Genomic DNA, 23849 nt, shown 5'->3' on the forward strand with positions numbered 1-23849 from the left:
GTTTAACGCAATATAATCTCATTTCAAGATTTACATTTTGCAACTAAAGATATTGTGAAAATAAGAATATTCTTTTTTTCTGTGTAAAGGATTTGTATAGAGAAAGAAAAAAAATGGGAAAGAGAATTCGAGAATCGCGTGAAAGTTTCACGTAACGCATCACACGTGTAATTGATTGGGAATAGGAAGCTCCTTCGATCAAGTTAAGAGCTATTAAATTACGGGACGGCCGAATTTCACGGGCTAACGCCTCCATCTGGATAGTAGACGAGCAGGGTAAGTGCACTTGGGGGTAGTGTAATTGACACAATATCCCCGTCGGCGTTCTAATTGGCGGAAAATCATCGGGATGAACTTGGTCATTGGATTCTCGTTAACTGATCGGACAATTAAATACTTTACAATATCATTTTCTTTTATCTTTGATATCGCCAAAATAAGAATATAGATTCTTTTTAAAGATAAAGAGATGAATTAATAATAATAAAGCAAGCATTATAAAATTAATTTTATTCTACAAATTTTCTCAAGTGCAATTACCCTGCTTATAAAAAACAAAAATCATATATTTATCAAAAGATATATACACTTTATTAAATATTTCAATTTTTGTAATATATATTATTTATGAAAGATAGATTCAATATATAACAGCAAACGTTTCTTTTCATCACAATAACGTTTTTGCGTCACAAATGCACACAAAATATAGGTATTTATGAAAACAATTACACACGAACTTTTGACTTTTAAAATCTTTACGGATCAATAAAAAATAACATGCGTAAAATATTTGTATTTATTAATTAATATAAGTCGTAAGAGTATTAAGTGTAGTAAAACCTGTTCCATTGTATAGTATGGAGGAATTTTTTGTAGTATTTGACTGAGGTAGATCTCCAACTTGAATGAGAATAACGAGATACGTTGTGACTGAACCAATGACCTGAGAAAAATTAGAGAAGATTTGATAATTTTTATTACATTTTTTTATTTAAAGAGTCTCTCTCTCTCTCTCTCTCGCATAAAGAGATTTCTGAATTAGATTATATTTTAATCTGTTTCATATACTCATCATTCTAACGTCATCACGTTACATATACATGCAAGACTTTTGTAACTTTTCATAGTTAATTTACCTTAATTACATATAGAAATTATAAGGTTTATACTAAAGTGCAGAATGATACAATATTAGATAAGACCTAAAATTAATTTATGAATAAAGATGTTATGAGGATGGAAATTAAAGTAGGTCAATTAGAACATTGACGATTACGTAAGGATCTAATACGTATTGTATAATAAATCTTTAAAGTTATTTTATATTATTATTTAATATTCGAATATTTTATATTAAATTTAGATAAAATTTACATATAACTTACCCCATGAATAAATGTATGATCTAAATTAAAAAATCCACACGCCGTAAAGATCAATGGATTTTGTATCAGTTGCAAAGTGAAGTCCCGTATCTAAAAAAAAAAAAAAAAATCGTTTAAATATTGATTTTCATGATATCTTCTTTGTCATATATTTGATTAACATAAGGCTTGCCTCCGCGCGAAATTCTTTGCTGGTGGATGGCTCGTACAATTCGCAGATTATGTCACCTGTATTCGCGGCCTATTGAAATTACGACGAATGTATTTAAACAACATATAATGTATTCCTTTATTTTTTTTTCTACACTCAAAGAATTTAAAACAATCAATATTTTTCTAATTACAAAAAGAGGTGAGAAAAAATATGTTAGAAATTTTTTTTAGATTCTGAAAATTTTTTCAATGCTTACTTCAATACTTGCCAAAGCGCACATGTGATTTACTACGAGGACCTTCGACGCGTAGAACAGAATCCAGCCGACAATCGGTATCATCTCCTCTTGGATGTTGTGTCTGTTGAGGGAAGGCATCCAAAAAATTGAGTAAGCATAATACAGAAGACTAGTGATGAACACAAACGATATCGTCATAGAGGAAAGAATCTGTATGCCGTACGCTTCGTTCGTGCTTCTGGTGGCCTTGATTAATTCCAGATGAACTTGCCTTCGTTCAATATAAAGGAGATAAAACTGTCAATTAGCGCCAACCAAATGATTTCGAAAATGTATGTACGTCATTGTATTGTAAAATCACTAGAACGTTAGAACGAAAAACAAAAGTGCGATTTTTATTTATATTCATTACATATAATAATAATAATATATAACACATGTACATATAATCATAAAAAAATAACATATATGAAATATAATAAAGTATGTTATAATAATAATAATAATAAAATATAAACTATTATTATACTTTTATTTATAAGCTTCTCTTTTTCTTCAAAGAAAATATAATTATATAATCATAAAATCAAGCAGAGAATTTATTTAGGATACGTGATAATGTGTGTACGTATGTGTAATGTTGTTTGTACATTCATACAAAAACATACACATATACATATACATGTCATGCTTTTAAAAACCTTTATTCAAACACGCATTAGAATAAAGATCTCACTTGACAGCCCTCATCGTTTCGGTGTTGTCCTCGGACCTACGATCCTGTTGCATTCCTGTAAATGTTGCTTTGTTCCACTCGTCCTTCATTTTCAGCACCCTTTTATGCTGTGGTGAATCAGGGGTAGTGGTTAACATGCGTTGCAACAGATTGTTTAACTGCTCGAATCGGAGCTTCGCGTACCTTTAATTAATTTTTATTTTACATAATCGCGGCAAGAGCAAAATATGAGAAACAAAGTATCAATTATTCAATATGTAATTTTTTAATAGTTTATTTACTTCATTGAAAAATGCCATAAATTGTAGTAATTATACGATTTAGAGCAACTTTATAATTATAATATATTTGCACTATAAATAATTAAAGACTAAAATTATTTGAATTTATATTATTTAAATATTTATATTCTTTATATAATAAATTATTTTAATATTTAAAATATTTGTAGGAAAGATCAAAATAGAATTGATCTGATACAATATACGATTAAATTACTTTTTATATTGTTGTAATTAAAAAAACTCTTTATTATATTGTTAATTATATTGTAATTCAAGGTAGATTATTATACCTGACCCAGTGCAAAAACGACATATCGGTCACATAGAGTAAGGCGATCGGGTAGTTTATGGCGAGTAAAAGAACAATTTTAATATGAATGGGTGTATCTTCGTCGAACATTCCAATATAATTGATTATAATGAATATGATAAACACCAGCGCAATCAATCCGAGCGTATAAATTTGACTCAAGTATAATTTCCGATAGTTCTTCTGTAATCCCATTTGTTCCATTGTCTTTTCGCACATCATAATACGCATCATTGCCACTTTCAGGTGCTATGAAAATGAAAAAGCAAGCATACTAATCGATGTCGATAATAATAACATATTTCTATCCAAGAACAGAAAAATTCAAAATACGAGATAGTCGATTTAAGAGCTAATTTCGAATTTTGAAAATTAAAATAAAAGAAGTATATGTGTTTTAGATGTAAAATATACATAAAGTTTATGTTATGTAATATTTATAATATATATATTAAATCGTGTTAGATTTTAAAAATTCAAAATACCAGAGATAATCGATTTAAGAGCTAATTTCAAATTTTTAAAATTAAAAAAGGGAGTATATTTGTTTTAGATGTAAAATATACATACAGTTTATGTTATATAATATTTATAATATATATATATATATATATATATATATATATATATATATATATATTAAATCGTGTTAGATTTTAAAAATTCAAAATACGAAATAATCGATTTAAGAGCTAATTTCGAAATTTTAAAATTAAAAAAAGAAAGTATATTTGTTTTAGATGTAAAATATACATAAAGTTTGTGTTATATAATATTTATAATATATATATTAAATCGTGTTAGATTTTAAAATTCTATTTCAGGACTTTCGTTTTATGATCATGGTTTAAAATTACCTTTCTTCTCAACCAGCCGCTGGGGATAAGAAACAACGTGGAACAAATGTTGGCGTAAAACATCCCCCAGAATGTCCAACTACCGAAATTATTCGCCTTGTTCGAATAGTAAAGATACAGGTATTCCATTGAAAACTTCATGAGAACGCAATAATTCACCAAACAGATCAACGAATACGTGATGTTCAGGATCCCTCCACGCTTGGTGTTCCAAATTCCTATTCCAAGGACGCAGTTTGCCACGTGCAGCGGCATGATCGTCTCGTGCATAGTCTTCGGGTGGAACATCTTCGATAATTGTAACATTTGTCGAAGAATAAACTTGAACGAATAGCACTTTTTTTTGTCGACTATGAGCGTACACACACACACACACACACATATATGTATATATATATATATATATATATATATATATATATATATTATGACACGTGCGTAGACACGCACGCACGCGGCTACCTCGCAACTGAGAAATAGACGATGAATATCAAGGGTGGTTTTACGTGTTCCAGTGCGAACAGCGTAATGCTAAATGCCACCTTGATAAGTGGTCGATGGTAATGCGACCGAGGGTGGTCGATGGTCAAACAAATGGCGACGACGCGACTCAAGTAAAGGATGTTCGCGATGTCTCGTGATGCGTTTACGTCCCGAAGGATTCGCGCTCGTCTCATGATCGATATTGACCCTCGAGCTGCGTTGGGTAAATTGTCTTTTGCTAATCCTATAAATAAATATTCTGTTTTTTGAAATTTCTTACAAAACATGTGAATGTTAATTTTTGTGAAAAATGGATAAATTAAAGTGGAATTCTAATAAAATTACTATAAACATAAACTCGTACGCGTTTCAGGAAATTACAGTTAATTTTAATCATCGAAGAAAAAGAGCTAGGCTTAAAATTTATTTCTACGTATCTTGTCAGTTTTATTATATGTTTATGATAATTTTAATCAGAAATGGTCAAAAATAAAAATTAATTTCTTATTAAAAATTAAAATATTAATTTGCTCTAATTGTAAGTTGTCTATATATTGTAAATGTACTCTTACACGCATACACTGCATTTTAAATTATTTTTATAAGAAACATAAAAGGACAAAGTACATCAATCGAATTTAGCGATATTAATTTGTAAGAAATATAACCTGATAATAATTATTGATAAGTTAATATTAAAATAAATAATGATAAATTTAGATAATGACGAAACGCGTGAAATAAGCGACGAATATCAGGTGTCCGTGATCTTGTAATGGATGAATACCCACGAGACTTTATCGCGAAGATCGATATTATGCGAAATATCAAACTAACAAAAGAGCTATCTTATTAACGATACCGAGAGAATTAAAAATGTCATTATTATGTATTAATGTAAAATAATAACTGTAAAATAGGAATTTAACGTACAATTATTATGTATAATATATAATGTTAATACTATCTTTTTTATATATATTACTAAATTATTTTAGTAATTTAAAGAAAATTAATATTTTTATATCTAATAATATTATCGCAGGTAACTATTTTTTATTATAAATATTTATATATAATTTAATAATTACATATAATTATATATAATTACATATAATTACATATAATTATCGTATATATTGTAAAGCGCTTCAAATTCGAGAGGTAATTTATTTGATATGAATCTTGATAATACCGCCAACATTGTAGTAATAAAGGATAATGAATAGCGAAAATGAAGATGGAATGAAGAACATATAATACATAATGACTTGAGAACTGACATACATATTTCGATTATATGAACATGGAATATTTTTATGTTCAACAGTTTTTGTTGCAATGAGCAATTAGTTTTCAAGTAGGAAATATTAAACATCTAGAAAAAAATATAACGTGCAAAATTATATCTTCTATTTTATTATTGCTATATTATTATAATAGAATAAAAAGAGATATACGATACTATCTGTTCAATTAAGTACAATGTATTCAGTTTAGTAAAAAAAGTCTAATTTTAAAGTTTAATTTAGACTTTAGACAGAAGGGGGGAAGAAAAGAGTCTATTGAATATCTTAAATAAAATAATTCTACATTGTTTTATTTTACATAGCTTTTATATTTACGACATGTATTTAATATACATTAATTCTTTCATAATTTAAATTATATAATTCTAAAATGTAATTATTTATATTGATTTATATATAATTTCTCTTTTAAATATAATATACTATATTAAATATACATATATTATATATTTAAAACTCTTATAATATACATTTTAAATAGCTTTATTCGATTCCAACGAGTTGCTAACTTGTATCATAATAACTAAATAAGTTGTTACAACTTTCAACATCTGTAAACAAGAAGAGCATAATTATTATATATTTGTGCGGTGTTGTAACATTTATATGTATAGTTGTATAATATTAAACATAGTTTAATATATATATACATTTTCTATCTAAAAATTTCTTATTTTTAATTAAAATAGAATTATGAAAGCGACAGTTATTTTAAGAAGTGTGTAAAAAAACATTATCAAATTTTTTAAATATATATATATTTTATTTTTAGGAAAATATCTAATAATTATTGCTACACAATTAGTAATTTATATGCAAAAACTTGATACAAACCATTGTTAGGACATGGTTATCCAAAGAAATACCATATGCGGAAAATCTCACCGGACTTTGTAATATTTGAATACCAAATTGCTGAATCTGAAACAATTGTGGACAACATTTAATTTTATAATAGATATATTAATTAAAATTATAATATAATAGTTATAATATAATAGTCAATAATAAAAGTTATATATATATGGCAAACAGACCTCCTCTTGCACATTAGATTCTGCGTCGCATCCATAAATCGAGTAAATGATTTCAATAGTTTTATTTCCCTAAACAAGTATAAATATTAATTATTAATTTTTCTAATAAAATAATAAAATGCAAAATAGATTACCTTATCGGCTGCATGTTTGCAAATGCGACTTAAAAATATGATTTTCAAAATATAAAAAACACTCAGCATGATCGTCACAGCTGTTTGCTGGAACACACTTTCTGTGAGCCTGTGTTGTTGTGTAACATATCGAGTGTATAAATTATAAAGAGATCCGGTGATAAACATAATGATCACTCCTATCTCGCAAGCTGTCTGCACACCGAAGATCATACATATTGTTTTTGATACTTTACACAGTTCTAGGTGCACCTGTCTAAAAAATAGTTTTTTTAAACAGCTATATAAAGCATATTTTTATTTAAAAAAATGTTTCACAAATCTCTCTGTTTCGCAAAATTTTGTTTTACACAAAGAATTTGATTTAGATATTCAAGTACATGGTAGACAAAAGTTACAAATCTTAATCTTAATATTTGAAGAATATATTGACGAATTTAAGATTGATTGATTTTATTGCTAATTTTCATAGAAATTATCTCACAATAATTTCATTTGTAATTTTTATACTCACTTGAGTGTTTGTAACAAATATTTACGTTTCTGACACACCGTTATTACAGAATTGTGTTTTTGAGACCGATTTCGAAGTTCCCCTTGAAACTGTTTCTGCAAGTGAGATGGAAAATGCGATAGAAACTGCGATTTGACTGAATTTCGTTTTTCTGCTACAGAAATGTTTTTTTTAGATTGCACCAGTTGACACCATTTATTAGATAACGTCTTAATAGGAAGGAAACGTCGTTGCTCAGTATCCATGATTTTAGCACAATCTTGCATTTCAAAAAAGCCCAACTTCATCTCTTTTGCCAATAACACTGGTGAATGTTCACGTAAGAGTTGATTAATTGAATCATATCTCATTTGTAAGCATCTGTGTAACAATATATGTATGTTAAATATTATTTAATATGCATATATTTTATTTTCTTTATAAAAATAATCAACACAACTTACACAAGATCTACTGGCTAACAATAAAACATAATTACATAATTTACATTATATTGTTAGTCAGTATGTAATAAATATATATATATATATATATATATATAAATTATTATAATTTAATTTTACTCTCTTAATAAATTATATTAAACAATTGATATTAATTTCTCACATACTACATAATTGAAAAAGAAGATGTATTTGATTAAAATAAACTTGTAGATTATTTATATCAAGCCAGTTTACATACTTTACAAATATGTAGAATTCAAAACTGACCATGCCACTGACAGTCAATGAATACGAATATGCCATTATAGTGCCGATTATTTTATATGGATTTGAGAACATTCGCATTACATTGAAGACTATAATGCTGGTAAATAAATTGAGTATAAGCCAGGCGATTATTGTTCCGATTATTATAAAATATATACTATTATAGTTTACTGTCCATCCAAGCTGTCGCAATGTTTCATCAATCTCGACGATTTTTTTATAGCAAGCATCGAACTTCTGTACAAATATATCAATTTATAAAAGTATGCAAAATTTTTTGTTTAAAATACACAATAATTTGTCGAGTGACACGATAATCGCGAGTTGACATTTCTTTTATCTGCGTTTTGTTTACACAGGACATATCTTATATACTTAATTCACACTCGCTTACCTTCGTATACCACCAGCCTAGCACCAATTTAATAAAGACGAAATAAATATTAATGTAAGTTAATATTTTGTACAGGAAATATTCCAATTTCAATAATCTAATATATATATAATATTCTTGCTCCAAGTATGACGAGCCCATATAGAACAAACAATACAGTATTAAAAGATAGATCAGGCTGAGGATAGGTCTTGATTGACCACGAGGATACTCGAAAACACGAAGTCCTATTATACGATTCAGAGTTATCACTGGTGATATCGCCTCGGCCAAGCATTTTGGACGCACAAATAGTTTCATAATTCCTTTTTTCTCTATACGACCTTCTTCGATCAAATATTCGGTCACTCGGTTTAAATCTTATTGTTCTTAACTTTCAGCTGCTCCAGGCATCTAAGATATTCAAAATTAAATTGTAGTTAAATTGATGATATCGTGATTAATGATAGCAATGATAGTAATACAAAAATAAAGCGTTGTCTATTTCCTTATTAATTTATTAAACTATAGAATAATCGCTTTACAAACTTGTGGAAAATTATTAATTTTGACGAAAAAAATTTCCCTCTTGAAAACTGATTATTTCATTATCGATTACTTGACCAATAATTTGTTTCCTCAATAGTATGTCTTCACATTTTAGTACATGTAGTATATATTTTTATCTTTTCTTTTTACTTGGTATTTATACTGGATTAATCTATCCACTTATCCAATGGGTGTTATATTTGATTAATATGAGTCGACCTACACAAGCAGTCAATGTGTCAGATCAAATAAAACAGACAGATACTTTTTCACTGCACTTCCTCGATTTCCCATAACTTTTAAGTTAATGATCTACCTTTGTTGAAAAAAGAAAACTAATGCACCTGAAGCTCACGAAAGCTCGTAAACTATTATCACGAAGAACGCAGGTGTGTTAAACGAACGAACGTGAACAAACGAGTCGCGGACTTTGAAGCGATCTATTATATATATCTACAAGAAAGTCAACTGCCCACGAAGCAATGAGTAATTTGTTGTACAAACGCCCCACAGGACTCGCTTTTATTACCTTAATGAGCCATAAGTACCGCGATGACAGTTGACCTTGATGACGGTATGTAATAATTACTGGAAAAAGATTGCATTTATTAAATATACATTGTAATTAAATGCACTGCACGAGAGGGCTAAAGATATATAAATTATAATTAATCGCAATCTGTATAGATTTATTATACGATGTAAAGAAGAAATCCAAAAGTTGAGATAGTATAACATATATGGCTGAAATATGCAATGTTATTGTAACTTTTAATAAAGAAGAATTTCTTATTATGCTTTTAAAGAAAAAATGTCTTACATTGTAAGCTATTTACATAGAAAATAGTTGAATAATATAAAGTAGGACTTTTTATATGCAAGGGAGGTTGATGTATTAAAGAAATATGTAAAAAAAGAGAATTATATCTTCTTTTATAATATATTTCTTGCTGAATTCTAGGATACACATTGGTTCGCGATTCATATAATCGATTATACACGTTAACTATACATTGCAGATACATACATTGCTAAACGCATTGTTGTGTAACATCAGATAGCACTGGAGAAATTATTGATAAAAGAAAAAAATAAAATTATCGAGATAAAAAAAGAGAGCATTTTTATGTTCATAAAATTAATAATTATGTAAAAAAGATATCAACAGTAAACAAATTAATAAAGGTTGTCTAATCATATTTGCCTGATCGATATTTTTAATTGGTTGTTCCGTGAAATGTACAGAGATAATTTTTTTTTCACGTAATGGCTCACTTATATTACTATTATCTATCCATTTTTATACTACCTATTAATCTCTTTACATATTTGATGAAATATGAACTTGCATGATAGTTGTCTCTTCATTACGTGATATAAAGTGTTGCTGAAATGGAATAATTTAATCTGCTTAACTGATTATATGCTGTCATCTTGTAAAAAAACCAAACAAATAAATTCCATCAATAGTAATACCATCAATTTCATTTTTATTTAATTGTTTTATTTCTGCGTTTATTTCAGTCTCATTATTCTTCCGATATCAAACAATTTCTGCTTTATTAGATGATTTAAAACAATAGTATAAAATTAATATGTAAAAAATTAATCTTATTTATCGTTCTCGAAAAATAGATATATGTTACGAAGAGCTGATAGAATATATAGAAAAAAAAAGAAAGCGAGAGAAAGAGATTAAAAATTCACTTTTAAAAAGTATATTAAAATGATAAACGTAAGAATGTATTGCATTTATGAAGAATGAAGAAAAATTGTATAATAATATACTATTTTCAAATGTACAACATGTTGAATGGTCGCAATTGCAAGATTGCATATGTTAATAGCCTAGAAATGATCAAGGACTCAGCAGTGAGTAATCTCATTGTTTTTAATTTGGCGATTTTATTTATTAAGTATAAATTTTATATTAAATATGTGCGTGTGTCTGTCCTCGAAGTATAAAAAAGATTATAACTTATTTTGAATGATTGCCTCTTAAACTGTGTATAATTCTGTAGATTAAGTGGCATGTGTTTATATACATTAGTATACAGTATACTTTTATGCACTGACAAAGATAATTGTTTTTCATTTTGAGATTTTTTAGTTGGAGCTTATTAAATAATATACTGTAAAAAGAAATAAATGACGTGCGCTTTCTAATATATTCTTGTAATCTTTAAATTTATCAAAATTAAATTAAATATAATTTGTAAATTTATCAAAATTAAATTAAATATAATTTTTAAATTTATTAAAATTAAATTGAATATAATTTTTAAATTTATTAAAATTAAATTGAATATAATTTTTAAATTTATCAAAATTAAATTGAATACAATTTTTAAATTTATCAAAATTAAGTTAAATATAATTTTTAAATTTATCAAAATTAAATTAAATATAATTTAATTTAATTTAATTTTAATTAAATTTAAAAGTAACTCTGATTTATATTAAGTATTCAATTTTTTACGGAAATGAGTTCCTATTCTAATTCATCCGTCTTTTTGAGAGACGAGTCAATTTCATTCGCAATTAATCAATCAATCTCCGAGCGATAGAGTCGAATCAGTACAATCGCATTTGCAGAGAACCGGGAAACGAGACGGCAAGGCGACGATCCGTGAAGTTGGTCTTCTCATCGGCAATTCCATTCTTTTTCACTTAAGCACAAGCCGTATAATCGACGACGATCGGATACGCGGCCGGACTGTCGAGGGTTGTAGAAGTATTTGGAAGAACGCGGAGGGGTAGAAGTCCCACGGGGAGTTGCTCCATTGTTCCGAGGTGGCCCACTAATCCTCAGGAATCGAAAAGATTCGATAATATCAACGATAAAAAGAGCGCGATCCTGCAGTTTATGCAATTCGTATAATTTAGCAACGATCGTATTTTCAACAGTCACCAATTATATATCGAATCTCTTTATTGGCTAATTAAACACGTGCTAATTAATTCAATAGAATTATTTAATAAAAGACGTATTTTACGTATAGACAAAAGTCCGTGCAACTGTAACTTTGTAAATGCAAGCAAATCCTTGACGATTATCGCAACACATACGTTGAGATTCTTTTAAAATATTTTATTACAATGTTAAACAAATATTAATTTATATGACTCTCTAAGTAAGCTTTATTTTTCTATTATCTTTTATTGTTCTTGTCACAAATAAAAACTAAGTATTAAACTTTTCTCTGATCCTTTTTCAGTATTCTATGTCTTCAATCGCGATAAAAAATGTCTCTACTTTCATAATATGATTAAGCAAATGTGCTTTTTTTAATTTTAGAGAAATGATTGTTCAGTTCATCCACGATCGATATAAATTAATAGAGCAATTATCATTTTAATGTTCTTCACCTCCATATTCGGGATGCACAAGCTCAAGCTTGGAGGACATGATTTAGGTAAGCGATGTAGCAGATTGCCAGTCGAAGGATCTCGATTTTTGAGAGCTTCTTGTCCGGTGGCAATGTCGGCAGCAACTTTCGCAGTTCCGCGAACGCCAAGTTGAAAGCTTCCACTCTCACTCTTTCCCTGACGAAATAATAAGCGTTGAGCCTTGAGCAGCTTGCATCTTACATATTATAATACATATTGCGTTTGTGTGAAACTGCAATTGCTTGCGCTTGTGTCGTAGCCTTACCGTGTGGCATGTGCGGTTCGATATTTCTGGGTGGCTCTTCTTCGCCTGCGTCTCTCCTCCCTCGACAATGTGCCTGAACCAGGAGCGCTTACCCCGTTGACGGCGATGCCGTGGCCGCCGTTCGCCATCGATACCGCTCTATCCTCGCTCGCAAAATCGCAATTAAAGTTCTTCATGTGCCTCGACTGCTATGCGAGAATGTTCCTTTCAAGGAGATTTAGTCTGATCTGCCTCACGAAAGATTATTATCTTCTCACCTTCGTCGCTGTAGATCCCCTTCGCAAAATACAGTTATTCGGGACGTAATTTCGCTTCCCATACCATGCGACTGTAATATGTAGGCGTAATAATTATATACAGACCTGTCTATATATCGAACATCGAATAAAATCAAACAAGCATATTTGCCAGTTTGGTCGATTATTTACTATTAAAATACTTCCTTATTAAAATCAATTATGCTATCTGTGTTATTTCGTACCTCAATAATTATTACGCCTATATATTCGATATACAGACCTGTCTGTATATCGAATATCGAATAAAATCAAATAAGCATATTTGTCAGTTTAATCGATTATTTACTATCTTCCTTAATAATTTTCATCACTGCCGAGTCAAAATTATTATCAATTTATCCGTACATAATTGATTTTGTTAACATTACAAGCGCAAAGTAACGTCCTTCGTCGCACAACTCGCGACCTTAATCTTCGGAACACTTATCTGACTAGCTCTCAATTTACATTAATTGCTTGATAACCAATCAAATTGATCATTAGTGTATTACTCTTTGCTAAGGAAAAGCTGATTTCAAATTCGTCACATAATTTATTATTAAAATTACAATCGAGTTGTACATACACAGTATCAAGTTTATTTTTCATCTAATTATTTTATATAGTCTCTTTATAGATCTATATATTTATGACATTTTATTCACGCAATTTTCAGGCAAAAAGTAATAAAATACATATATTATTATTGATCAAAAAAATTATAATTAATAATAATTAATAAATAATATATTAAATATATAATTATCATTACTAATTGATAATTTTATGTTTTTTTTCAGTATATATAAAATTTATACCATTTATACCATACAGCAACATGTAATAAATAAATAATAATCAAATTTATCGCACTCTGGGGAACTGCGAGAAATGCAGCGCAAAAGGGTTTATTCTAAGAATATTGGGGTTCAGTCGGCGATAATTGGATAGCCAAATATTTGTCAAGCACACCATAACTTATGTAACAGAATTATGGTATAAAGGGAAAAAAAAAAACAGAAATAGGCAAGATTCTAAAAAGCAGAATATTACATTAAAAATGTTATTTTCCCCGAACAAAGCAAAGCATAAATTTTAGAAAATACCGAATTTTATCGTGTCATGGAAACAGCCTCGCTTTGATACCGATTTATGGGAAAGATGTTACATTATTAAGAAAAACGCGGTTCACGCTCTGTATAAGTGGCGCTTTCTTTCATCAAGTATTAACGAAAAGCAACCCCAGGTTCTGTTCGATCTGATTTTCATGGTAAACCGGCAATTTGTATGAGCGTTCGCTTCTCTCTTTCTCTTCGAGTTTTTCTTTAATATTTCAGATTTCTTTAAGATTTCAGGCGACAAGTCTTCTCGACGCTTCTTATAATATTTATCGTGGCACCATCCAATGAAATCGATACAATTCCCTATGGTTTTTTTTATTTTCACGACTTTCATGACACATTTTTATGTAAACCCAATTTTGTAGAGAAAACACTTGTAATTTTTACAAAATTATATACTTTATACATATATTTTATTTAAAACTTTATTATTGTTAACAATAATATTTATATTAAAGGATTTGTAATACATAAACAAAAATTCAATTAATAAGAAAAGATTACATAATAATCAAAATTTATTTCTGATTAATATTTAATCAGAAATCAAGATTAATTTTAGAAATATTGAATAATACGATAGATTTAATTTTTAATAAAATTTTTGATAAAGTAAAACTACGCGGATTATATATTATATGTTATTATATAATAATTAATATGTTTTCTTATTTGTTCTACTCACCACAAGCTGCAAGATTTTGGAAATTACATCTCATCCGATTTGTGACAGCATCATTCTTCTCTCACTGATCTCATATTAAGTAATCGCGCACAAAATCTTATCCAATCACCATTTATTAATTTCAGCACGAATCAGCAAATTTTTCAAAACATACCACTCCACTGTAAAATGACTCGTCTATCTATCGAATCTCGATCGCGATTAGATTCACCTCGATTGTTAAACTTATCCGCAACAATAAGATTGCCTCTGGCAATATCTCGATCTCCCGGCTTCGACGAGATCGTCGGAAGAGACAACGGCAGCATCCCTGTCGGAAAAAGGGAAGGGCGAAGTTTGGTTATACTCAACTTCACGGGTAGGGGTTGTTTCATCCCCCGTAACCACGCCCTTGGTCCCGGTGTTGCAGGCTCCCTCGCCCTCCCGTTTTCCCAGCATCCCTGATGAGCATCCCGAGGATTCTCCAATGGACAGCCGAGGGATATCCCGACAATCCCGCCCCGACACCTGATGCCACGTCGCCATTCCGTCGCATTTCGCAATTCTCGTGACAGTATTTTACAACTTCCCGGATATAACGTTTTATCGATCATTCGTTGTCCCGTTACTAAAGTGCAATTTTTTGGGGAAAATTTTTTGTCGTTTTATTTTAATGGATATGATAATATTTTCATGCTAAATACATACGGAAGTAAATTTTATTCACTGAAAAAAATATTTTGCTAATGTAGATAGATTTCTAGATGTCTCAATTAAAATTTATCGCTACTTTTTGTATCTGTTAGAATATTGTTCGTCACGTATAGAATTTATAGCAGTAATATTCTAGCAATACCTGCTATAGAAAATTTAAATCCCATCGCCAAATATTAATCACAAATATAATTGTCCTTGACAATAGGCATCACAGAAAAATTTTCTATCTAAATTACCCTAATAGTACTAGATATAAATTCTGTCTCTGTTATTTAAATTGATTAAAATATTGTGCAAAATATACGCAGTATATTTGTCATAGTATTTGCTAATAATTTATCTGTTACACTTAATTTTTTACACCTAGAAAATTTTTGTTCAAGTTGCAAGATCATTTTTTTGAGTGTTATATTATTTTTTTATATCTATTGTCTCTATTTTTTTCTATCGTTGGAATCTTTCGTAGAAAATATTAAATTTAGGGTGTTTTATAGATGATAACGTATTTAATTTGCGTGTAATTATTGACATAGCTTTTCTGCTGCGTCAGTGATAAAATCGAAATATTGTCGTGAAAAAAATAGATTACGTATAAAGTTTAATTGAAGAGGCACGACTTTATATTTTCCAAACATGAGAATGCACTTTTATTTCTTGCGATTAAATAAAACATTAACATAAGACTATAATATATTGTTAGATGTATACACTTTATTTTCTGTAAAAAAAGAATTTTAGTCTTTTTTCCTTTAGAAGATTGTGACAATTATTTGTTACTTAAAAGACGTTGTAAAAGTAAGAAGAAAAAATAATAAACCGTGAAAAGGGATGGATTCATCGGAAGAATATAGATTTCTTCGGAGAATCAGGTGGTGAATGGGTCGCATCTGTGCCATTTGACTATAATAATAATAATAATAATACTCGCATGTTCCATTGCAGAATACTTCTATAAAACTAGAACCCACTCGTTTCATTCGTACTTCATAATAACGTATCCTTACATATAGCTAGTCTCTTTTGTATTATGAAAGGAGTTTGTAATGTTTGAAATATTTTTATCCCATTTCGATTTATCGAAAAAAATAAAAGAAAAATGAGAAAAGATCACACTCAAAAAAATGATCTTACAACTTGAACAAAAATTTTCTAGGTGTAAAAAATTAACTGAAACAGATAAATTATTAGCAAATACTGTAATATTGCATATATTTTGCACTTAATCATCTATAAAAATCTATCTACAGTAGCAAAATATTTTTTTAAGTGCAGATACTGCCATGTTGATATTAATTCTATTTTTTTTCTTATAGAATATTTGTATATTCTTATGTATTCGATATCAGCATCGAAGAAGGAAAGATAGAGCCACCCTTGTCTTAAAAGACACAACTGCGGAACTTGCAATCATGTAAATTAGTCAATCGGATTTTAATCTACTTTCAAGCCGGCAAAACGTCATGCAATCAACACCTATCTCAAAAATTGCACGCGTTGGGGATTGACGCGTGCAGCCAGCACGCTACAATAAGGAGTCACGTGCGTGTGCATGCGTGGACACACACCGATTCACGACACAATAATCAAGAACACAGCACACGCCCTGTGACGTACGTATTTCACATGCTCGATTAATGTATTTTGCGGTCACCCCAAATGTCATGAGATAGTTCACACCTTATTACTATAATGACAGTTCCTTTCACACAACCCTTTGGTTTGCTCCCATTCTTTTCGTTTATCAAATATATACTTTTATCAATAATATGTCTTACACAATCATTATCATATCAAAAAATTATTAAAATATATGTCAAATTCTAACATATTATTTAGCGTCTATATATGTTAGAATTTCTTTTAAGTATTACATATACTAAATTTGCAAAAAAAATAACGATTTTATTTTCAGTCTCTAGTATCTCATTTGATTTATAACATATTAATATTACAAATATAATAAATAACTTTGTTATTTAATTAACATTAAATATTAAATATATTTTGCACAAACTGAATTTATATACAAACTTGAGAAATAAAATTAGAATTATGTGAAGATGTAATATCTACGACTTCTTATTTATTATAACATTTTTATTAATATCAAACATTATTATAGTTATAATTGTTTTTTTAAACTCGTGACATTAAGCAATTATTAATTAGCTTTATGCTAGCAATAAGATAACAAAAAAAAGTAAAATAATGTTACATCAATCATCATGTTATAATTACCCACGATAATGTAACTGCAATATAATATCCTTATACGTAACGGTTATTGTTGAGTGGGAAATTGTAACGTTAAACTTATATTATTGTTATTTTGTGTTTGCTGGACGATAATATAAAATCCTATTTTAATTTATTAAATAGTGCAACTTTGTAAAAAAATATTTCAGTTTATGTTCTATGTCACAAAAAACTGTAAAAGATAATAAAGAGCAAAAAATAGATAATAATAATAATTTAAAAAAATAATTAAGTAAACGAAGCTATAGAACGGCGGCAGCACAAGCAACGGCAGCAATTGAGGCATATGATCGATACTGAATGGGAGAACTTACCAAGGGAATACAAAGGTATTATATAGCCTTACCTTCATAAGATTAAACTTTCAAAGTTGTAACTATCTATTTTCGTATGCTAATAAAAAATGATTTAATTCACAAGATATAACATAAATGAACAATCACGTTAGAGAGCGAGCATTTATGCAAATTCTTTAATAATAATTTTAAAAATAATCTCCTGTGTGTCATACATCAAAAATTATAAATATAGAAATTTTTAGTTTATTTTATCTATTTACGTAATTAAAAATTATTAAATAATAGAAATTATGAAAAAATTTAATTAAAATTAATTATATAAGAGAATATAATATTATTTATATAATATTATTTATATAAGAGAAATAAACTTAAAATTGTTTTTTAAAAAAATAGAAATTTGAAAAAATTAATATCTAAGCCCGACAAATTAATTCTCACTGTTAACGATCCTTGCATCGAAATCAAAGGTATTTATTAAAATATATTTTAATTTTTCAAAAAAAAGATAAAATTATGTAAAGACAGTTACTTACAGCAAAAGAACCAACTGGCGTCAAGAAAAAAAGCGGGAATAAACTTTGAGATTTTCAAGAAGGCTTTATTACATTAGAATATTTATTTAATATGTCTTTTTTTAAAGATTTTCAGTCGTTATATTTATGTGATTTTTTTATTAATGTCTATATATTTGTAAATAGTTTTTGTAAGTAGCTTACATAAATTTTACATAAAATTATAGTCAACATCGAGACAGTGGATTAAATCTATTTAACATCTTTCATTGACAATTTTTTTATGACTGTAAATACAAAATTGATACTGTCATCAACTTCCGATTGATGATGCTTTTGATTGAGTTTATCCTTCAAATTTTTCGGTATTTCTCGATGCTCACGCGGAAAAAAAAATTCAACATTATAGCTAATCATGGTTTGCTGAAACTGTATTTGCTGCCATAACTATAAATTTTTAAGCTACAGTAAAACGGTTCGTTGTTGCGTTTAATATAAAAAAAGTAGCAAAACGTGTATCTGTCGGGCTTCTATCATATAGCACATAAAACTAGCTATCGGAATTAACCGATGTGCTAAAGATATTCATATCGTTTTGTTATCCCATGCACAACTGCTGTGATAGCGCTACGCACAAATATGTATCGCTAAACGTTATGCATCAGTACTTGCATAGTGTACTTTACATTTAGTTTGTTGATAAAAGTAATGTTTCTGTCGACGAAGTCAAGATCCTTAGCAATTTCATTAAAAAACCAATACTTTAGAAATACCATGAAAATTTTCATGATAAAAGACACAAATAGATGCATGTGCAATCTATTTCTAGATTTTCTGAGTAATGATTTACTATGTAATGAGATAAACAATGTTAACAATGAATGGATAACGCGAACTCTCGATAAAATTCAAAAAGGGATAATAGTCCCTCCTCAGCGCGCGCGTTTACTAACAATAAGTGAAAAAGCCACTGCACTCACCTTATAGTAAGAAAAAGACCACCACGGCCATGATTAGAATAAAAAATGATATAGCGTATCCAATTTGCGATATCATTTTGATCATGGACACTTTCTATCGGACGCATATAATAATAATTATAATATAATATACGTTGCATATAATTAAATAAATTTTAATTTAAATATTACGTTTTTTACGATTAAAGAAAAGGGAATAGAGTAATATTATTTAATATATACTTGTGTTAATAATGCAATGCAATTTCAACTCTGCCGTCATATAATTATATAATTAAGTAAGTATGTACATATATATATTTTTTATATATATAATATATATAAATGTATATATGTATTATAAGTAAAAAGTAAGCGAATAAAATATATATGTACGAAAATAAATATTACAGAGAATGTATATCTTCAGTAAATATATTTGTTCATTACGATAATTATTATGAAATGGACATACATATTAACTGATTATTAGGAAATTGCAACATTATATATATGTATACATTGCGAAATTGTAATATATATATATATATATATATATATAGAAATGCACAACTTATATTAATAATATAATTCAGGTTTTTGACATATTTAATATAAATCACCTTTATTATATATAATCCACATTCGTTAATAAACGATTTATAAAATCAATGCAATTAATGAATTAACAAGTATAAAGACGTAAAGGAGAAGATAAAAAAACTTACAATCAGCTTTCGGATATCGTAAATTACGAGATTCTCAGTATCATTGATCATACAACGCGTTTTATTCAGCATACAGAGACTGTAATTGCTCCAGAACACGCCGTTCGAGTTTTGGTACCACTCGTCGTCAGACAGACCTTGCTAGCAACCCCCCACGTAAGCAGGTTCTCTCTCGCCAGATCGGTGTATCCCATAACCGAAGGAGATGGACAGAACAAAAACGTTGTTCCTGGTGCATCCGTACGCGACCAACAGAGCAAATCATCGAAGATCGCCGGACATTGACAAATATCCGTTTCATTGCTCTCATTGATGATCGTATTCGTTTCTACAAAATTATGATTATTTTTTTAACAGTTCTTATCAGGGATATTGTTGCTGGATGAAACGATCCCAGCAGCTTCTGCTTGGTACCACCAAATATTGACATATCTCTATTTTGTAAATATTCTTGAATTAATTTAATAATAATCTTTCAATTTTATTAATCTGAGAAAAATTCAATCAATTATTTGTCATTTCTAATTAAAATTTCTCTTTTTAAAATTAAATTTCAGAATACAAAAATTTTATGTTTTATTTTTGCCTAAAAAAATAGCAAAAACTTTTTCAACAACTTAATGCATCTGTCAAATTTAAAGAAATTTTTAACACATATGTATATGAGAGCTATTGTGTTTCAATAATTACGTATATTAATCTTATTAAGCAAACTTCACCCAGAATACAAAGTCAGGCTTACGTTCCTTAAGAAACTGCTCGCATTTAAATTTCTGATAGACTATAAAACGAGTTACTTCATCATGGAACATTCTAACGCTAAAGTAACAATAGAAATAAATTTGTGTTTATTAAGATGTTAACTCTGACTTTCTTTTGATAAAATTCCTTTCCGCCATTCATTCCATTCATGATAGAAAGAAACTATAGTAATCTATACATCACGACTGCAAAAAATATGTACACATTATATTAGAGCTACGTTATTATTTAAATTTAAATGAGAGCATATTATTATTTAAATTAAACTCATATATATTATAACACTTGTAGGATTAATAATACGTGACGCTACAATCAAGTAGAGTTAGAATGAGTAAAATATATTGCGAAAAAAATCTTCCAAAACAAATATCAAATCTTTTTCTCAATCCATCATTATTTTCAATTTTGCATCTTTTTTTATAACGTGATAAATTCGCACTTTAAAAGAATTTTTGGTACTATTTATATAAAATAACGGAATAAATTACAAAGAAACTAATTGTAAGTCGTTTAAAGAAAAAGTTCTAAAAAATATCTGTAGATAATTATAATCATACGTAAGCCTGATATTTTCATTTTTTGAAAATTTCTCTAAATTTTGAATCTTTTATCTTAATAATGAATCTTGGCTGAATTTTAGACAATGACGTTTATACTGTAACAGAATCTCATCCACCCCCGAGTATTAAGCGTCATTGACGTGGGATAGAATGTAGGATAAAACGGTAGCTATCTCCTTGAAAAAATATTTGATCAACCGAATAATAACGATAAGTTTCCAATCATCTCGATACTATTGAAAAAAACGCATACAAGGTGTGTATCAAATATAAAAAAAATCCATTATCTTATATAAAATTATTGTAAATACCAAATAGTAAAATTATTATTTCTGTATATTTATGCCTATTATTGCGGTAAACTGTAATTTCTTTGCACACCACTCTGTACATGTGTTCAAATAATAAAAACATTCTTCACTTTTTCGCACTATCTGAAACAATCAACATTAATGTCTTTATCACTGTGATTTCATATATTTTTTTATTTCATCTGCAATTTTATTTTATTACGATTGTAATAATTTTTTCATCAGATCTACTTACGATAACAGCTGTGCTTTCTCCAAGATGTGCACCTACGTGCTCACGCGATCGCGGATCTTCTGAAACTTTGGCAAGAGAACAGACGCCGCAAAAATCGGGCGGCTGCGCGTTGTGCCATGCACGTATATTTTTCGCCCCTTTCGAACCTTCTTCTTACAATGACGCAGAAAGCAAATTTGAGTAAGTACATATAGGACAAGTCCGTCTACTGAACAAAATGCATCCGATTACACATAAGAAAAAAGTTGCAATTTTTAATTGCGGTTGTATTGTGAAATTTACAAATTTAATATTTAACGTTTTGCTCTATTTAACGAGTTTGACTTGCATTAAATTATATTTTAGGTAACTTATAAATAAGATATAAGTAAATGCTTGATTTAATTTAGTAAGTAAAAATCTTGCAAAAATTAAATAAATACAATTTTCTGTATAATTAATAAAAAAATCGATATAAAATCAGATAAAACTAATTAATAAAAAATAATTACAATTTTTTGATAAATTAGTTGAAAGCGGAAAAGAATTTATTACATGTATATATGATTTTATTACATCCAAATTTATTTTAGTTGAAAAACAATAAGTATCATGCATATATTTTGTCTCAAACTTTTTGATTGTTATAACTGTTAAATATTAGAAACTCTCTCTCTAACATGCTTTGTTTTTAAATTTTTACAATGCAAAGAATATTTATGAAATTTTGATATATTTTCCATTTTTGCCAATTTTCATCATTTTTTTTGTAAGAGATATCTGTTCTTCACTCCATTTTTTCGCTTATGATGAATATTTTTCATGTTATAAGTATAATGTGAGAATACAAACTAATTACTTATTACTAGGGCGCGTTCCATGAAATGCTATTAGAGTTAACAGTGTCATTCTATCTTTGTTACTCATTAAAAGTTGAGCAAAAATAGAACAACACTGTTAACATTATTCCCCGAACGCGGCCCTAAATAGAATCCAACAATGATTAATTATTCTAACTATCAATATTAATTATTTTCAGATAATAAAAAAACAAATTTATTATTAAATATTAAATATTAACTATAATTATTTTACACATAAAAAAATACTACATTCTTTCAACTTTTGTTGGAAGAGATTACGTGTTATAAAATTGATACTTGTAAAACAATGCGTCGATAATACAAGTCAATGTATCAAACAATGCGTTTACAATTTACGATATGTCAAATGCATTTAAATTTTCCTCTTAACGTTTCTTATACAATTTTTTATTTTATATATATTTTTAAAAAAGTTTATAAAAATATTATATTAAAAAAAAACATCTTTCTTCTTTTCTTATGATTTTTCTTCATAACGTTTATATATTGTTTGTCATAACAAGCCTTTCATTTAACTTATATTATAGCATGTATTTAATAAAAAAATAGGATAATAAATATTATGGGGATTAAAGTAAATGTCGTGTGATATATTCAAAATTTATTTTATGTTAAATTCGTGTAGGAGACACTTTATAACAGAGTATATTCATCTAAATATCTGTCTCGAAGCTTTTTTAAATATTCAAAAGACTCTATTTTATAGACATTGATAGAACGATTTTTTTGGGGGGTCCAAAAAATAATCGTCCGAATTTTGACTTTGAATCTCCGCCACTTTGTGAAAAATATGAATTTTCAAAAAAGCTTCGATTAACCACTAGATAAACTAATATACTAATT

At 28.2% G+C, this 23849-nt stretch overlaps 3 protein-coding genes across 10 annotated transcripts; all 3 read right to left on the reverse strand.

The window, feature by feature from the left end:
* Positions 1–568: 568 nt before the first annotated feature.
* LOC140668670 (uncharacterized) lies at positions 569–4474 on the reverse strand. 2 transcript variants are annotated; one of them, XM_072897887.1, is made up of 7 exons: positions 3968–4474; positions 3091–3359; positions 2517–2699; positions 1811–2051; positions 1561–1629; positions 1389–1478; positions 569–946 (listed from the first exon to the last, which is right to left on the reverse strand). In XM_072897887.1, exons 1-7 carry the CDS (start codon positions 4271–4273, stop codon positions 803–805), a joined length of 1302 nt encoding a protein of 433 aa, XP_072753988.1. In that variant the 5' UTR covers positions 4274–4474; the 3' UTR covers positions 569–802. The 2 variants fall into 2 exon arrangements, with proteins under 2 accessions (XP_072753988.1, XP_072753987.1); XM_072897886.1 differs by having other exon boundaries at positions 1799–2051.
* Positions 4475–6192: 1718 nt separating this feature from the next.
* On the reverse strand, positions 6193–9495 carry LOC140668693 (uncharacterized). 6 transcript variants are annotated; one of them, XM_072897935.1, is made up of 9 exons: positions 9397–9495; positions 9081–9299; positions 8553–8945; positions 8130–8395; positions 7446–7805; positions 6932–7187; positions 6798–6866; positions 6595–6681; positions 6193–6311 (listed from the first exon to the last, which is right to left on the reverse strand). In XM_072897935.1, exons 3-9 carry the CDS (start codon positions 8850–8852, stop codon positions 6234–6236), a joined length of 1416 nt encoding a protein of 471 aa, XP_072754036.1. In that variant the 5' UTR covers positions 8853–8945; positions 9081–9299; positions 9397–9495; the 3' UTR covers positions 6193–6233. The 6 variants fall into 6 exon arrangements, with proteins under 6 accessions (XP_072754036.1, XP_072754038.1, XP_072754037.1 ...); XM_072897937.1 differs by lacking the exon at positions 9081–9299; XM_072897936.1 differs by lacking the exon at positions 9081–9299 and having other exon boundaries at positions 9304–9495.
* Positions 9496–11534: 2039 nt separating this feature from the next.
* On the reverse strand, positions 11535–15089 carry LOC140668714 (helix-loop-helix protein 1). 2 transcript variants are annotated; one of them, XM_072897966.1, is made up of 4 exons: positions 14820–15089; positions 12736–12962; positions 12450–12626; positions 11535–11881 (listed from the first exon to the last, which is right to left on the reverse strand). In XM_072897966.1, the coding sequence occupies exons 2-3, from the start codon at positions 12909–12911 to the stop codon at positions 12473–12475; spliced, it is 330 nt and encodes a 109-aa protein (XP_072754067.1). In that variant the 5' UTR covers positions 12912–12962; positions 14820–15089; the 3' UTR covers positions 11535–11881; positions 12450–12472. The 2 variants fall into 2 exon arrangements, with proteins under 2 accessions (XP_072754067.1, XP_072754066.1); XM_072897965.1 differs by having other exon boundaries at positions 12736–13011.
* Between the last annotated feature and the right edge of the window lie 8760 nt (positions 15090–23849).

Source organism: Anoplolepis gracilipes, chromosome 8 (assembly GCF_047496725.1).
Source record: "Anoplolepis gracilipes chromosome 8, ASM4749672v1, whole genome shotgun sequence".
Classification (NCBI taxonomy): Eukaryota; Metazoa; Arthropoda; class Insecta; order Hymenoptera; family Formicidae; genus Anoplolepis; species Anoplolepis gracilipes.

Excerpts from the sequence above, each read along its gene's own strand:
- LOC140668670 (XM_072897886.1), bottom strand. The coding sequence starts at position 4,273 with ATGTTACAATTATCGAAGATGTTCCACCCGAAGACTATGCACGAGACG. Across the intron at positions 3,360-3,967 it reads GCGGCTGGTTGAGAAGAAAG|CACCTGAAAGTGGCAATGAT; the intron begins GTAATTTTAAAC and ends TCATTTTCATAG. Across the intron at positions 2,700-3,090 it reads TCGTTTTTGCACTGGGTCAG|GTACGCGAAGCTCCGATTCG; the intron begins GTATAATAATCT and ends AATTAATTAAAG.
- LOC140668693 (XM_072897937.1), bottom strand. The coding sequence starts at position 8,852 with ATGAAACTATTTGTGCGTCCAAAATGCTTGGCCGAGGCGATATCACCA. Across the intron at positions 6,682-6,797 it reads AATCTAATGTGCAAGAGGAG|ATTCAGCAATTTGGTATTCA; the intron begins GTCTGTTTGCCA and ends CAATTGTTTCAG. Across the intron at positions 6,312-6,594 it reads ATAACCATGTCCTAACAATG|ATGTTGAAAGTTGTAACAAC; the intron begins GTTTGTATCAAG and ends TCTTGTTTACAG.
- LOC140668714 (XM_072897966.1), bottom strand. The coding sequence starts at position 12,911 with ATGAAGAACTTTAATTGCGATTTTGCGAGCGAGGATAGAGCGGTATCG. Across the intron at positions 12,627-12,735 it reads CGAACCGCACATGCCACACG|GGAAAGAGTGAGAGTGGAAG; the intron begins GTAAGGCTACGA and ends TTATTTCGTCAG.